Genomic DNA, 13,726 nt, shown 5'->3' on the forward strand with positions numbered 1-13,726 from the left:
AAAAAAAAATATATGTAGGGTGAAAAAGAATTTAGGATGAACAAAGCAAAAATGAGAAAAGGGTATTTTAGGTATTGTAAATGGGTGAACAAAGTAAACTTACAATTAAAAATATATAAGTGGGGTGTGAAGAGAACGTGGGGTGAACAAAGTGGTTTGTGGGGTGGCAATAGACGCACCCTCTTTAAACCATGATTAACTCCTGTTCAAAAAAAAAAACCATGATTAACTGAGTTAATTTAACTCATTAACCTATACACAGATGACGCTGCTCTAGAAATGTAGACAGCTTAACATTCCCAAAACGACATTATATCTGTTTTCTTCTTCTTAGTTGATGACTTGGGCATTCATAAAATTGAGATGACAGTGTAATTTAGGGATGCATCATGTATGCACAAGAAGCAGCATTTTTTAGTAATAGTCTAGACAATTGAACTTTATGCTGTTATCTTAGTAATTGAAATTGCTCATGATAGAGGGTGAGTCTACTTATGGTTGGAAAGTGACTCTGTTAGTGTGGTAGCTTGTTTTTCTTTCAGATATTTTTCTCCTCCATGGAACTTAAGAGTTCGTTGGAACAATTGTCTTTCTATAATCCGTCAAATGAACTTCCGTTGTAATCACATTTTTAGAGAAGGAAATATGGTAGCTGACAAGATGGCAAACTTGAGGTTGTCAAATGCTTCATTTACTTGGTATGATAATCCTCCTACTGAGCTTCATGGTTTCTTGCAGGCGGGTTATTTAGGTATCCCAAATTATCGGTTTTTATAGTGGGAAGATTGTCTGGTTTTTATGGGTAGAATAAACAATGTCTTTTGGTATGTTGTTTTGGTTTGTAATTGGAATGGTTTTGGCCTAGTTCACCATTCCTCACTTCATGTAATTTCTTTTATTATAAATAAAAAATCTGATAAGGGACGGGCAGTAGGTTCCCTGTTGTGGCAGTCCTCTTCAGGGTAAAGTGAGTGTTCTGGCACCCACCAGACTGTTATAATATCGTCTAATCCTTATCAGTAATTTATATAAAAAAAATAAAAAAAAGAAAGTAATAGTCTAGACTAACTTTAATCATTTAAATCTCATTTTATTCTTTAGCTGTTATGAATTATTTCTAGAGTCCAAACTCTACTTTAATAAGTTAATATATTGTTTCTGAGCAATTTCGTCAACTGTCACTCAGCAATCTAGGAGAGAGTCTGATGGACAATTACGCGTCAGAAGTCTTGTTAAGACTCTCTAACTTACATATGATGATATGAATCATGGCAAATTAGCAACTACATTTAGCATAAAGCTGTGTCCCAAGTCTTCTTCTCTAGTTGTTTACTGGATAAACGGATTCAGTTGCTGCTGTTAGATCGAATCCAGTTCTTCATTCAACTGAAACAGGTCACTGCAGTTCTTCTGTGAGATTTCACATTTTATCAGAAAGATCCATCCACACCTGGTACGTAGTTCAACACCTATCATTCTTCAAAAAAAAGGCAAGCAAATTTATTTCAGTTTCAGTTTTCTGTTTATGGAAATACTAGTTACCAATTTACCAGTACTTGTTTAGTATTCGATTTTATTATTTATTGTAGATGTTGAATCTTCTCTCTTTTTTATAGAGCTAGCGATCGACTATAGTAACAGAAGCCAGTATGGCTTTATCTGCAACAATCTTATTAATTGGCAAACTTGGAGCAATTCTTGAGAACGAAGGAAGAACCATAGCCGGTGTTCGTGATCAAGTTGACAAGATTAAGCTGGAGCTTCTAAGCATGAAAGCTTTCCTGGAGGACGCGGAGGCCAACAAAGCAAAAACTGAAGGAGAGAAATTGTGGGTTGCAAGCATCAGAGACCTGGGCTATGATGTTGAAGATATCATTGATGAATTCATGTATCACATGTATGAGATGCAAAGTGGGAATAGACTATCAAGGAGGCTACACAATACCATTTGCATTCCATAAACTCTTTGGTTTAGACGTAAAACTGCAAAGAGATTAGAAAAGATCACTGAAAAGATCAAAGACATTCCTGAGAGGAATAAAAGGTATGATGTTGGCCATGTAGGAGGAACAAGTACTTCTGAAGATATTCACAGATGGGCGCAGAACCAAGCGTACTCTTCTTTTTTCATGACGGAAGACGAGCTGGTTGGGATTGAAGGCAAGAAGCAAATACTAATGGAACGGCTCATGGATGAAGAGCAACACCAAACTGTTATATCTGTAGTTGGGATGGGAGGTTCTGGAAAGACAACTCTAGTTGCCAAGATCTTCAACAATGAACGGGTAAAGAGACATTTTGATTGTTATGCATGGATTACCGTTTCCCAAACTTATGATGTGTTAGATGTGTTTCGAAGCTTGATCAGGGAACTCTACAAATCAAGGAAGGAAGATTTCCCTGCAAATTTGAATGCCATGAGCCGCATAGAATTGCTAGAGTTACTAGTTGACAACTTGGAGTACAAAAGATACTTGGTTGTTCTAGATGACGTGTGGGACTTAAGAGCTTGGAGAGAAATAAAGGTATCACTTCAAGATAGGCAACTTGGAAGTCGAATCATAGTTACAACTCGAAAAGAAGATGTAGCATGCAATTCATTAGGAGTTAAAAACCATGTTCACCATATTCAACCCCTGCTAAAGAACGAGGCTTGGGAGCTCTTCAGCAGGAAAGCATTCTCAACTAATCAGCATAAAACCTGTCCTGCTGAACTTGAATCATTAGCTTGCCAACTTGTGGATAAGTGTGAAGGCCTTCCTCTGGCCATTGTGTCTCTAGGTGGTCTTATGTCTTCTAAGAAATCATTGGATCAATGGGACACAGTTCTCAACACCTTCAATTGGTATCTACATAACAATTCATCACTAGACCCTGTTAGACAAATGTTGCTGCTGAGTTTCAATGATTTGCCATCTCAACTGAAACATTGCTTCCTCTGTTGTTCCCTTTTTCCAGAAGATTTTGTGATTAAAAGAAAAAGGCTCACTAGATTGTGGATAGCCGAAGGATTTGTTGAACATGTGAAAGGGGTCATGCCAGAAGAAATTGCAGACGAATATCTCATGGAGCTCTGTTTCCGTAGCATGTTACAAGTTGTTGAAAGAAATGAAACAGGAAGGCCAAAACAGATTAAGATGCATGATCTGATGCGAGAGCTTGCTTTGTCGACAGCCGAGAAGGAAAAGTTTGGTCTTGTATACCATGGGAAAGAAGAAATGGAAGAGATGTCAAGCCGTCGCTTGTCAATCCACAAATTGGAAGGAGAGATTAAATCATGGCCGGGTATGTCAAACATTCGTTCTCTTCTTGTCTTTGCCACTAACATGTCCTCGTTGTCTTTCTCGAATGCACTGCTTTGTCGATTCAAGTTGTTGAGGAGTCTAGACTTGGAGGATGTTCAAATTGATAAACTGCCGGATGCAGTTGCTTACTTGTTCAACTTGAGATATTTAAATTTGAAGGGCACTTTAATAGAGCAACTTCCAGAGACCATAGGGCGTCTCTGCAACCTTCAATTTTTGAACATCATGGATACTAAGATAGAGTCACTTCCAAAAGGAATTGCGAAATTACTAAACCTGCGCCATCTTATCATGTATCGTTACTCTGTCAGCCATGTGTGTTTTAAGCGTAGTAGTGGGACAAGAGCACCCTCAGATATCTGTAAGTTGCAGAAATTGCAGTCTTTGTTCTGCATTGAGTCAGAAGGAGACATTATCAGACATATCGGTAACATGTCTCAACTTACAGGCATTGGCATAACAAATGTAAAAGAAGTAGATGAAATTGACCTTTGGAACTCAGTTAAGAAGTTGACTGTGCTCCACACTCTGGTTTTAATGACAAGTTCTGAAGAGGAAATTCTTCCGGTGAAAGCAGAATGTCCACCTCTTCCGCACCTTCGAACGCTTACTTTTGTTGGCAGACTCATGCAAAGCGCAATCCCTTGGTTTTTTTCACTGCAGAGCCTCACATCTCTGTTTCTGCATTGGTCAAGACTTGAAGACGATTTACTACCTCATATTGAAGCACTGCCCAATCTGACAACGCTTTATCTCTGTAATGCATATGTGGGAGAAGAGTTGTGTTTCCGCAGAGGCTTTGTAAAGCTGGTGAGATTGGAGTTGTTGAATTTTGCATCGTTGAAAAAGATAACTATAGAAAAAGAGGTGATGCCAAATCTCCAGTACTTGTGGGTTGAATGCTGCATGGAGTTGAAGACAGTGCCACTGGGCCTTGAATACCTTTCTTATCTACAAACTTTAGAGCTGGGATTTGTTCCGATGGAAGTTATAGAGTCTATTCGGAAAGGAGGTCTGGATCGCTCTAAGGTACAACACATTCCTGAGATCAGACATTATTTCCAACTGTCATCCAAGCTGGTCTTCGAAAACTTGGCCTAGTATTTCTTTCTCCCAAAAGGTACGTAAATGAGGGTACACAAGCAAATGGAAACTAATTAAATGTGTCCAATTTTCAATTTTGTGTTCCTAGCTAAGCCACATATATTCAATGAAAGAAAGATTTACCAAATAATTCTTTTTCTTGTTATACTTTTTGCAGAATCATTCGAGTCTGAGAAGCACATATTGAAGAAGATTTGACGGAGTTTGATGAAGAATCCTTTTCTGTATCCGTGTGGGAAGAGGCAAGGATTGATCTCGGTTAATCATTTGCCTCTTCATCTTTTCAAAATTTGAAATAAACACAGTGACTCTGTTACTGATGTATTACTGTTTGTGTGGATTGGCATGTAATAATGTTGGATTGAGTGTCGCTTTTGCCAGTTTGCATTGTAATAAAGATTATGTATCCAAAAAAAAGGATTATGTATCCATATCTAGCACTTTGCATATCATTTTCTACAACTAGCCATTTATTTGCATGTTCCAGCGGCAGTGCCTCTTCTTCTTGTTGCTGTTGTTCTGGTGTTTCAGTGTTTCTCTTCAAGGACTTCGCTTGACGGAGGCCTTTAAGTCCTCAAATGGGAGGTAGTTATATAAAAGAAGCTTAAGCTTCCTCGAGAAGCTTTGAAGTTCCCATGAGAAACTTTACTGGGTTATAGAGGCTATTTATTTATTTTGAGAAGAAATAGAGGCTATTTCGTTTCCCTGGAACTTGATGCATTTATTTTAGTAACTACAAATTTAAAACTTTTTCTGAGATAAGCTTTTGGATACAGTTGCTTATTGTGCGTAGACATTGTTTCAGTTGCAATATGCTAAGGCCACTGCAAACCCACAAATCACACAGAAGTCTAACAATGATGTTTAGTGTTGATACACAGGGAGCTAATTCTAAACAGGCAAGTATATGCGGTTTTACATACAAGAAAAGCTCATTTTTCATAGGAAAAAAAAAAAACCCCCCACTTGGGAATTCCATGTATAAGAATGTAGTATCAACACATCGTAAAATAGGGTATTTATGGCAATATCAATCGCAGCGCTATGTAAGGTCATCTTCATCCAATTCCTCTTCTTGCTCCTTGGACGAATTTGTCTTTAGTCCACTGACATCACCTGTAGGAAGTTTCCTGGCGAGTCTGATGACCTGCAGTCATTTCAGTGCAGTGAAAAATGTGAAACCAAGCATATTTGCAGAAAAACAAAACCATTCAAATCTAAGATTGTCATACAAACCCCCATTCTTTGTAAAAAAAAACAGGTTTAATCCAACATCCCTATATCATAGCCTAGACTAATAAAGGTAGAGAAGCAAGCATATGCATTACCATGTGATCAAGATGAGAAACTGCGCTTGACTGAGCAAGTCGTTTGATTTCTTCAATATCCCCTTCTGTGTATGCGGAAAGAAGTTTACTAGCACATCGGCCATGATCATTGCCCAAAAAGGCATCAACCCTACACAGACCCAAAAGCAGTAAGCGTATAATTGTGTAAATTGTACTTACCGGCAAAATATATATCGTGCGTAAATAGCATTTCATACGAATATAGATAACCACAACCTCTCATGTCATCATTCTAGGATCTTTATATAGATGCAGCTCAGGTCAGATAATTCTTCTTTTCATATGAAAAGAAGCTAGCATGTGGTAAATTTTATATAAATATACATAAATCCCATAATGTTTGGGCTCTACCTCTATAAATTGTCTATAATATAGCAAATAAAGCTGATGTATGACACGGTACAGAAGTTCAATATATTGCTTATACCAGAGGTTTCTGTTAGAGCTTTAACTTACTGGGAGCAATCGTTGTAGCATTTCTCTGCTTGCTTGATGTCATGAATATACAAGTATATGAGAATTGCACTAAGATATGCCTGATTTAACAAAGGGTATAAAATAACTTCATTATAAGTATCATATTTAAACATGAAACTAGAGAATTAAAAAGTGACTGATACTCGAAAGAAAACAGGATGATAACATGAGTTATCAGACTACAGAAGTAGATAGAACTGGGACCAATTACTACTTTGAACCTTTACACATACTTGCATTTTAAATCAAATAGCCTGTAGAATTAGTTTCAGGACAACAAGGAAGATACATGTACAGAGGCCACAAGGATGGTAGTTTCTGTGAAACAAGGTACAAGAGCACTAATTATAGCCCTAGTGATAAAATTTTAATTACTAAACATGCACAAAGGAATCGGTCTCTTTGTTCGATGACAAGCAAATGAAAGGAGAGAGACAGAAGCTAGATACTTAGTTGTCAGTTTTTTCCTTACAAGAAGTTTTTATTTCTCAGAAAACTCAAGTCTAGTTTTTCAGGCTTTAGCACTCCATGTAGCCTAGGTACTTCAGCAAGGGAGCCATTTCCACATTGTATTCATATCATAAATCAATACTTCTAAAATTAGTCCAAAGAAATCTATAACATTTACATATGGATAAATGGTAAAGGATAATGTCAAGGGAACCTATTCCAATGGTCTAAAACCAAAAGATAAATGTGAAAAAAGCAATCCTTTCACACCTTGCACTGGCTATGAGTAGCATTGCACTTATCAGCTGCTAAGCCCCATCTCAACAGGAAAGCCGCAGCATCTGTATACCTGCAAATAATGGAAGCAATTATTTGTAGATCACCAGAAATAAGAATAAACTCATAAGAAAAAGCTGGTGATCCTAATTTACTAGAAAACACCAATATTTAACGTGTTGTACCACTTTGTAATATTGGAGCATTTCTTTTTCCATCTTCCTAATTAATAACCCTATAAACCCCAATTCCCGAACACCTTACCCTCAATTGCTGGAATATAGAAAACCCTACGACACATGATTCAGCAAGACCTCACTGACTAAATTGATAAGGGCCATTGTGCATCTTCTTAATCGAGTAAAATGATAATTGCATAGCTTAAATCATAAATGATATATCATTCCAAATCTTACTTCTGAAATTTTATATAAGCACTAGTGACATCTTGATGATAATTGCATAGCTTAAGTAATAATGGTATATCATTCTTAATCTTACTTCTGAAGTTTTATATAAGCACTAGTGACATCTCGATATAGATCAAAGGCCATTTGCTCTTTGCCATCATCTTCAAGAATAGTGCACGCCTCAATGTAAAGTTGAATGGCTTCTTCGGGCACATGATCTTCAAGAGCACTGTACATTTTAACATATCAAATGGTTCAGGAAAGACATTCACATTTAAACAGTAAGATGTACAAACCAGTACAGAGCACAAAAGAGGACAAATCTCTCAAGCTGTAACCATAATTGTAAAGAACACCCAAGTACATGTCCAAATCAATTCCTTGCAAGTGAACTAATGCTTTTGGACAGCACTTGAGACTGCTAATATAAAGAGCTACAAAAAGAAGAGAGTGAACAATGTCTTTACCGGGCTCCTTTTGCAAGAGCATCTGATGCAGGCTGTGCTCTTCCACACACAGTGTATAATTCTGATGCCCTTCTGTAAAAATCAGCAACTTCATTCCACTTCCCTAACTCTTTTGCTAGAGCAGCAGCAGACTCCATATGCTTTGCAGCATCCCAGGGTCTGATTTCATAGTAAAGGACACAGCAAGACAACATCCATACAGATCACAAACAAAATCACTTTTTATAAATGAGGATACGATGAGATCAACTCTTGTCCTTTTGATGCCTTCTCGAGCGCCTCCTTTGCTTTCTCATAATCCTTGGCAATCCTAAACCCATTAGCTACACAGAAACAGTGTATAAGAAAAAAAAAAAAATCCCTATCAAGCATTACAACTTAGGAGAAACACATAGGCATACATACCCGCTTGTTCATACAGAAGAGTAGCGCTTTTCCAATCAGCATTCCACCTTGTAAAACTGAGCTTCGTTCTAAAAGACAAGGCATTCAAAAATTAAGTAGAAGAACTAAAAGTATTATGCTTGAGCAATGAAATTTACTTCAATGAACCAAAAGACAAAACCTTTGCCCTCTTCTTCAATTGGGTTTGTATTACTGAAAATTTAAGACTCAACAATCAAAGTAAAATTAATCTAATTCCACACTTCCCCAGATAACCAACAAAAAGAGTTGCAATCTTGATCAAGGAAAGCAGCAATTTTGAACTAGCAATTCTTGAAGCAATGAATCAGAGAAACGATTTTCCACTCCTACCCAATACGTTACTTTACAAACCCAATTGAAATCAGTAGACAACGTCTCAATGTTTGAATTATTTTACTTCACAGACAGTTATCGAATCAAAATGCATAGACAAGACCCACAAGAAAAGAAATTGAGAAATGATATAAGTGGAAGAGAGAGAGAGAGAGAGAGAGACTGACAGTTTATCGGCTTTGGCCATGAGCTTGTTTGGATCGGAACCCGCCATGATCGAATTGCTTTGCTTACTCTGTTGTCACTGTTTATGTTCTGTTCTTTTATTCTGTACAGCGCACACTTTGAATCTGTTTGATAGTTTTGAACTTTTGATAGCGTTTTGAGTTGGTTCAAGTGTTTAACGATGTTAACTCGGTTTTGTTTTATCTTGTTGCAACTACTGTTGTTGTTTTACCACTATTGGTACCAAGAAAGTTCCATTTTTACCTTAATGGGATTACATCTACTCTACCTAATTCTTTCTTGTACCATTTTTGCAAGATGAAGTATCAAAGGGATGCGCTTCTGAAAATAGGGTCTGAGATGATAATTGTGATTCATCAATCATCATGTGTTTAATTAGCTTCATTACGATCATTAGAAAAAGTTTATAAGAACTGAAGAAAAAGTTGGTGACAAAAGCTCATACCAAATGACTTAAAAATTGAAATTTCTTCAATTGCATCCTAGGCAAATGATCATGATTTAGTATATAACCACACTACTGCACTACATATTCTTAACAGTTGTTGTAATGACTCACCTAATGAGCTTCTAAACCTCTAATCCAACACATCTCTTGCTTGTTCAAAGTCAAGAGTCAAACACATTTGTCTCTGCAGTCTGGAATTGCTTCATGACTCAAAATTAGGTTCATGGTAGATTGGTAGAAGTAACATGAAAGCAATGAGCTCATGTTCCTCCAATCTACCATGAACCTAAATTGTACTCGATTCTCTCTTTTCTTCACATATATAAACTACTTAAATTCTAATCCTGTGATCACCATCGATCATTATCACTGGCATCTCCTATTATTGCAATGGCTTTCAGTCTCAGGAGTACTCTCATGTGCTTGCTCTTCCTTGCTCCATTGCTTTGCAGCTTTCACTCATGCTTGGCGTCTCGCCTCTTTCCAGAGCCAAAAGTGTCATCAGCAACAGAATTAGGACTCGACTCTTCCTCACTTTTGCCAACACTCCAAAACCACATGCTGATTCCAAATCCAAACCCAGCATTGCCAACATTCCAAGACCACATGCCTTTTCCAAATCCAAACCCAGCATTTAGTGCATTCCCATTCCCTGGTCTGCCTGCTCTTCCTAAACTTCCTCCAATGCCTCCGATGCCCACATTTCCTTTCATTCCAATTACCATTCCTCCCTATAATCCTTTTCTTCATCCTATACCACCCATACCAGGCTCGGTAAAGCATTCTGCAGACTTGGAGGTTTCAACAAATGAGCCAATCACCACAACCCCATGAAGTAGCCTTTGTTTCGTACAAGCAGTATGGTTAGAGTCTCATTGATGAAGATGTAACCTTATTACAATGATCAAGCGAGTTGCTTGTAGACTTTAAAGTTTTAACAATAAACAGTAGCCATCTTTTCAGCTTTTTCTGTTTTTGTTCTTTAACACAAGTACATAACCTCCGATTCAAAGGCTGCCTAACTTGCGCAAAAATAATATTCAATTAAGATTGTAACAAGTTGATTTGTAACAACACTCAAGTTAGTAGAGAAACAGTGCTGAAAGATTCAAGAATGTAACAACTAGTGCAATATTCATACATAGGGACAAATGGACAACATATAGTAGTAGCAAACTACTCAACTCCATTCAACGACTTGAAGTTACAAACAGAAGAACTACATGCATACTAAACTTGACCACATAACAATGAAACTGATGATAAAGTACACAAAACCAGGTTCATTTTTAACTTGGAAACTTATGCAGGAGGAGGAGAAAAGAAGGGATTAGGAATGCTGAAAGGAGGAAATGGTGGAAAGTTGGGGATTGTTGGGAATGGAGGTAGTGGTGGGAAATTAGGGATCTCAAGTGGAGGTGTAAATGGGATTTGTGGAATAGGAAATGGGGGAGGAAGAAATGGAATATTTCCTGGAATTTGTGGTGTAAATGGTATTTGTGGAATTGGTAATGAGGGTGTAAATGGAAAATTTCCAGGAGTTTGTGGTGTTAATATTTCAGGGATAGGTGGCAGATTCTTCATCTCACCCAAGTCCATCTTCTTACCCTTTGTTGACTGCTCCTCCATCATCACCTTTCCATTTTCAGCAGCTCTTCCATTCTTCTCTTGGGTTGGTTTTGGTGTCTCGGACTGTAACCGACGTGCTTGAACATGAAGAATATCAAAGGCGAAAATCAAACTCAACGTGAAAATGAGACGCAAGTACCCCATTTTGTAAGTAGACAATGTGATGGATAGCTCAAGCACAAGGCTTGAGTAGTTATATAGAGAAAGATATGTATGAAGAAGGCTTGAATAGGTGTTAATGAAAATGGCCGGGAAGCTACTAGAAATGAGAGTGAATGTGCATGGCCTTGATGGTCGTGCTCCATTAACATTAGAGGAGAAGAGGAGTAATTGAGGAGACAAGAAACGCAGAGTTCTAGAGGCTGTGAATAGCATATGCAGTAGGAGAAGGCTTGAAACGAGTGCCATCTCTCTATCTCCATGCATCAGTTGGTGCTATAATTAATTAATGTGTGATGATATTTACTTGCTTACTATATACTAAATGTGAAAGTACATTTATCAGCAATCTGTTGTAATTTTGTTGTTTGATCTCCAATCTGTTGTACTTATATTAGCAAGACATTCACCATCAATTTAAATTAAAAAAAAAACAAGATTTGTCACTTCGTAAAGATTTGAAGATTCCAGTTTAGGCATGTGTATGTTGGAGTGAAGCAGCTTCCAATTTAGGCATGTGTATTAGGTGTTCCATGCGCAGGGTTCTCATCATTTTAATTTAAACTTTGCCAATTTTGTTGATCTGTTGTCAGATTTGATGCGCAATGCTTGAAACGACATTCATTGTAAGCATAGTTCTGTAGGAGATGCGATGTTTACCATACACATAGCCAACTCCTATGTGCATGTCTAGTAAACAGACCCTAAGTCCAACTAAATCAAATCCCATAAATGCTAGGTTCTTTCGCTATCTAGATCATAATAGTGATTGACTAAAAACAGCTAGTACTCCTCATGATTACTAGCAGTTCCATCATGACGCTACTGGTTATTGTTTGCAACAGTAATTCGTCACTTACTGGGAATGTGATGATGCCTGCAGGTGATCACCATTAGCCAGTGCCTGATGGGACAAAGATGTACCAGCACCATTCTTCAAGTATCCGAAAAAACCATGGTGATGATGAAATGGAGCAAAGCCAGCTGCGAAAGAGCCTGCTGCAGCTGCTGCATGGTATTCTGCCGCAGTCATTGCTGCCCTAGTACCACCAGTAGTCTTGATCAAAGTCGACTCGGCCCTCATGGAGCCACGATCACCCTCCATCTCACGGAAGCGGTGGAGGTAGAGAGTGAGAGGCTCGATGTAGTCATCGAACCCCAGCTTGCTCATTGCCCACAAAACGTCTTCGGCAGTAATTGTCTTGCGCTGCTCGCGCTGGCAACGCTTGGCCTCTCCTGTGATGAAGCTGATGTACTCGGAGACACACTCTTGGATTGTTTCCTTGGCGTCTTCTGAGATCTTGGCATGCGGGGGCAGGATCTTGCGCATAATTCTGATCACATTGGCTATCGGCATGAAACGGTCCTGCTCTCGCACGGTGCATTCGTTATCATCAGTAGCACCACCATTGTTTGTGATAGCAGCGTTATTCTTGGTGGAGTAGTTAATCTCAGCCAGCTTCATGTTGATCTCCGATAGTGTCAGCCCTGCAGAAATGGATTTACCTATTAGATTATCTTCCATCATAGGCTAAAAAGCTAAATTTAACCTATAGTTACTCCCACTATAAACCAAACTACAATTCCCAAGCTAAAAAATTTAGCTTGAGCTATTTTGTAAACCAAATTTGGCTTATGAAATTGGTAAGCTAAAACTAATAAGTATTATTTTATTCAAACTTTAGATTTTGTTCTTCTAATTTCACTAGCATCTAAATTGAAAATTCGTTACTAACAAAATTTTATACCATTGTGACGATCTCGACGAGATCTTTCATATGAGCCTCATATCGAATATATTTATATAAAAAAAAAATTCATGATTAATTATTGAATTAAACAAATAAATGAAAAAATGAAAAAAATTGGCTTTATCTAAGGATTTAGCTTATTGTGGGAGTGCTTCTTTAGGCTAAAATATTATTAATTTGGCTAAGAATTTAGTTTATGGTGAAAGAATTTAGTAAGCTAAAAACAGATTTTATAAAATATTCTTATTTTGTAAGCTAAATTTAACTTGAAATTTGACTTACGGCGGAGATGCTCTTATGTTCATGTATGAGTAATTTTGAATGCATTTTGTATATGATTTTTCGTGCAAGTTATGGAACTTGCAACCTCGGGGTTGGCTAGCCAGTAGAAATGAATTGAGTCAAGAATGTATGCATGGTCGACACTTGTTTCTAGTGGGAATGATGCCTGCCACTTGTAAATAGTTTTCTAACACTCATCACCTCCCATTTTCATTTTCCTCCCCACATCCCATCATCATCGATCATCCATCAAAACTTATTATATTCACCGTAACAAAATGTAAAATTACAATTACCATGAAGAATATATGTAGAACAGTTTCTTGAGATTAATTAAGGGATAAATGTAAATCATGTTCGCTTTCGATGGAAATGAAACAAAGATAAGGGGAATCATTCGTATGTGTAGAATTTTTTTTAAAAAAAACAAGCATCCTCAAAGGGATATATATACATCTACATGCAAGAGATCGATCAATATAGACGATAGTTCATGACATATATACGATCACTCATGCAAGAAACAGAGAAACATCAAAACTTCAAAAGTCCTATTAGAAAGTATCGCACTCATAAAATCAAAGCATAAAATATCTATTAACATTACCGGAGCTGGCATTTTGGGTCTTTTGGTAGCCGTGGAAACCTCCCCGTTCCATTCCTCTCTCTCTCTC

The 13,726-nt window shown here is 37.6% G+C and overlaps 2 protein-coding genes and 1 pseudogene across 2 annotated transcripts; 1 reads left to right on the forward strand and 2 right to left on the reverse strand.

Moving 5' to 3' along the window:
* Positions 1–1,649: 1,649 nt before the first annotated feature.
* LOC101315419 lies at positions 1,650–4,406 on the forward strand (annotated as a pseudogene).
* A 967-nt stretch (positions 4,407–5,373) lies between these two features.
* Positions 5,374–8,904, reverse strand: LOC101296265 (gamma-soluble NSF attachment protein-like). The gene is made up of 9 exons (XM_004293650.1): positions 8,765–8,904; positions 8,244–8,311; positions 8,077–8,161; positions 7,839–7,997; positions 7,463–7,600; positions 6,956–7,034; positions 6,215–6,294; positions 5,738–5,867; positions 5,374–5,556 (listed from the first exon to the last, which is right to left on the reverse strand). The coding sequence occupies exons 1-9, from the start codon at positions 8,809–8,811 to the stop codon at positions 5,452–5,454; spliced, it is 891 nt and encodes a 296-aa protein (XP_004293698.1). The 5' UTR covers positions 8,812–8,904; the 3' UTR covers positions 5,374–5,451.
* Positions 8,905–11,875: 2,971 nt separating this feature from the next.
* Positions 11,876–13,711, reverse strand: LOC101290939 (nuclear transcription factor Y subunit B-6-like). Its single transcript, XM_004295409.1, has 2 exons — positions 13,660–13,711; positions 11,876–12,507 (listed from the first exon to the last, which is right to left on the reverse strand). The coding sequence occupies exons 1-2, from the start codon at positions 13,709–13,711 to the stop codon at positions 11,876–11,878; spliced, it is 684 nt and encodes a 227-aa protein (XP_004295457.1).
* Between the last annotated feature and the right edge of the window lie 15 nt (positions 13,712–13,726).

This window comes from Fragaria vesca, linkage group LG3, assembly GCF_000184155.1.
Source record: "Fragaria vesca subsp. vesca linkage group LG3, FraVesHawaii_1.0, whole genome shotgun sequence".
Lineage (NCBI taxonomy): Eukaryota > Viridiplantae > Streptophyta > Magnoliopsida > Rosales > Rosaceae > Fragaria > Fragaria vesca.

Bases quoted from the DNA above. Each gene is read 5' to 3' on its own strand.
- LOC101296265 (XM_004293650.1), bottom strand. From the start codon at position 8,811: ATGGCGGGTTCCGATCCAAACAAGCTCATGGCCAAAGCCGATAAACT. The intron at 8,162-8,243 runs GTATGTATGCCT...GTTTCTGTGTAG, and splicing joins TCTTCTGTATGAACAAGCGG to CTAATGGGTTTAGGATTGCC. The intron at 7,998-8,076 runs GTATCCTCATTT...CTATGAAATCAG, and splicing joins GGACAAGAGTTGATCTCATC to ACCCTGGGATGCTGCAAAGC.
- LOC101290939 (XM_004295409.1), bottom strand. From the start codon at position 13,711: ATGGAACGGGGAGGTTTCCACGGCTACCAAAAGACCCAAAATGCCAGC. The intron at 12,508-13,659 runs GTAATGTTAATA...CCATTTCTGCAG, and splicing joins GACCCAAAATGCCAGCTCCG to GGCTGACACTATCGGAGATC.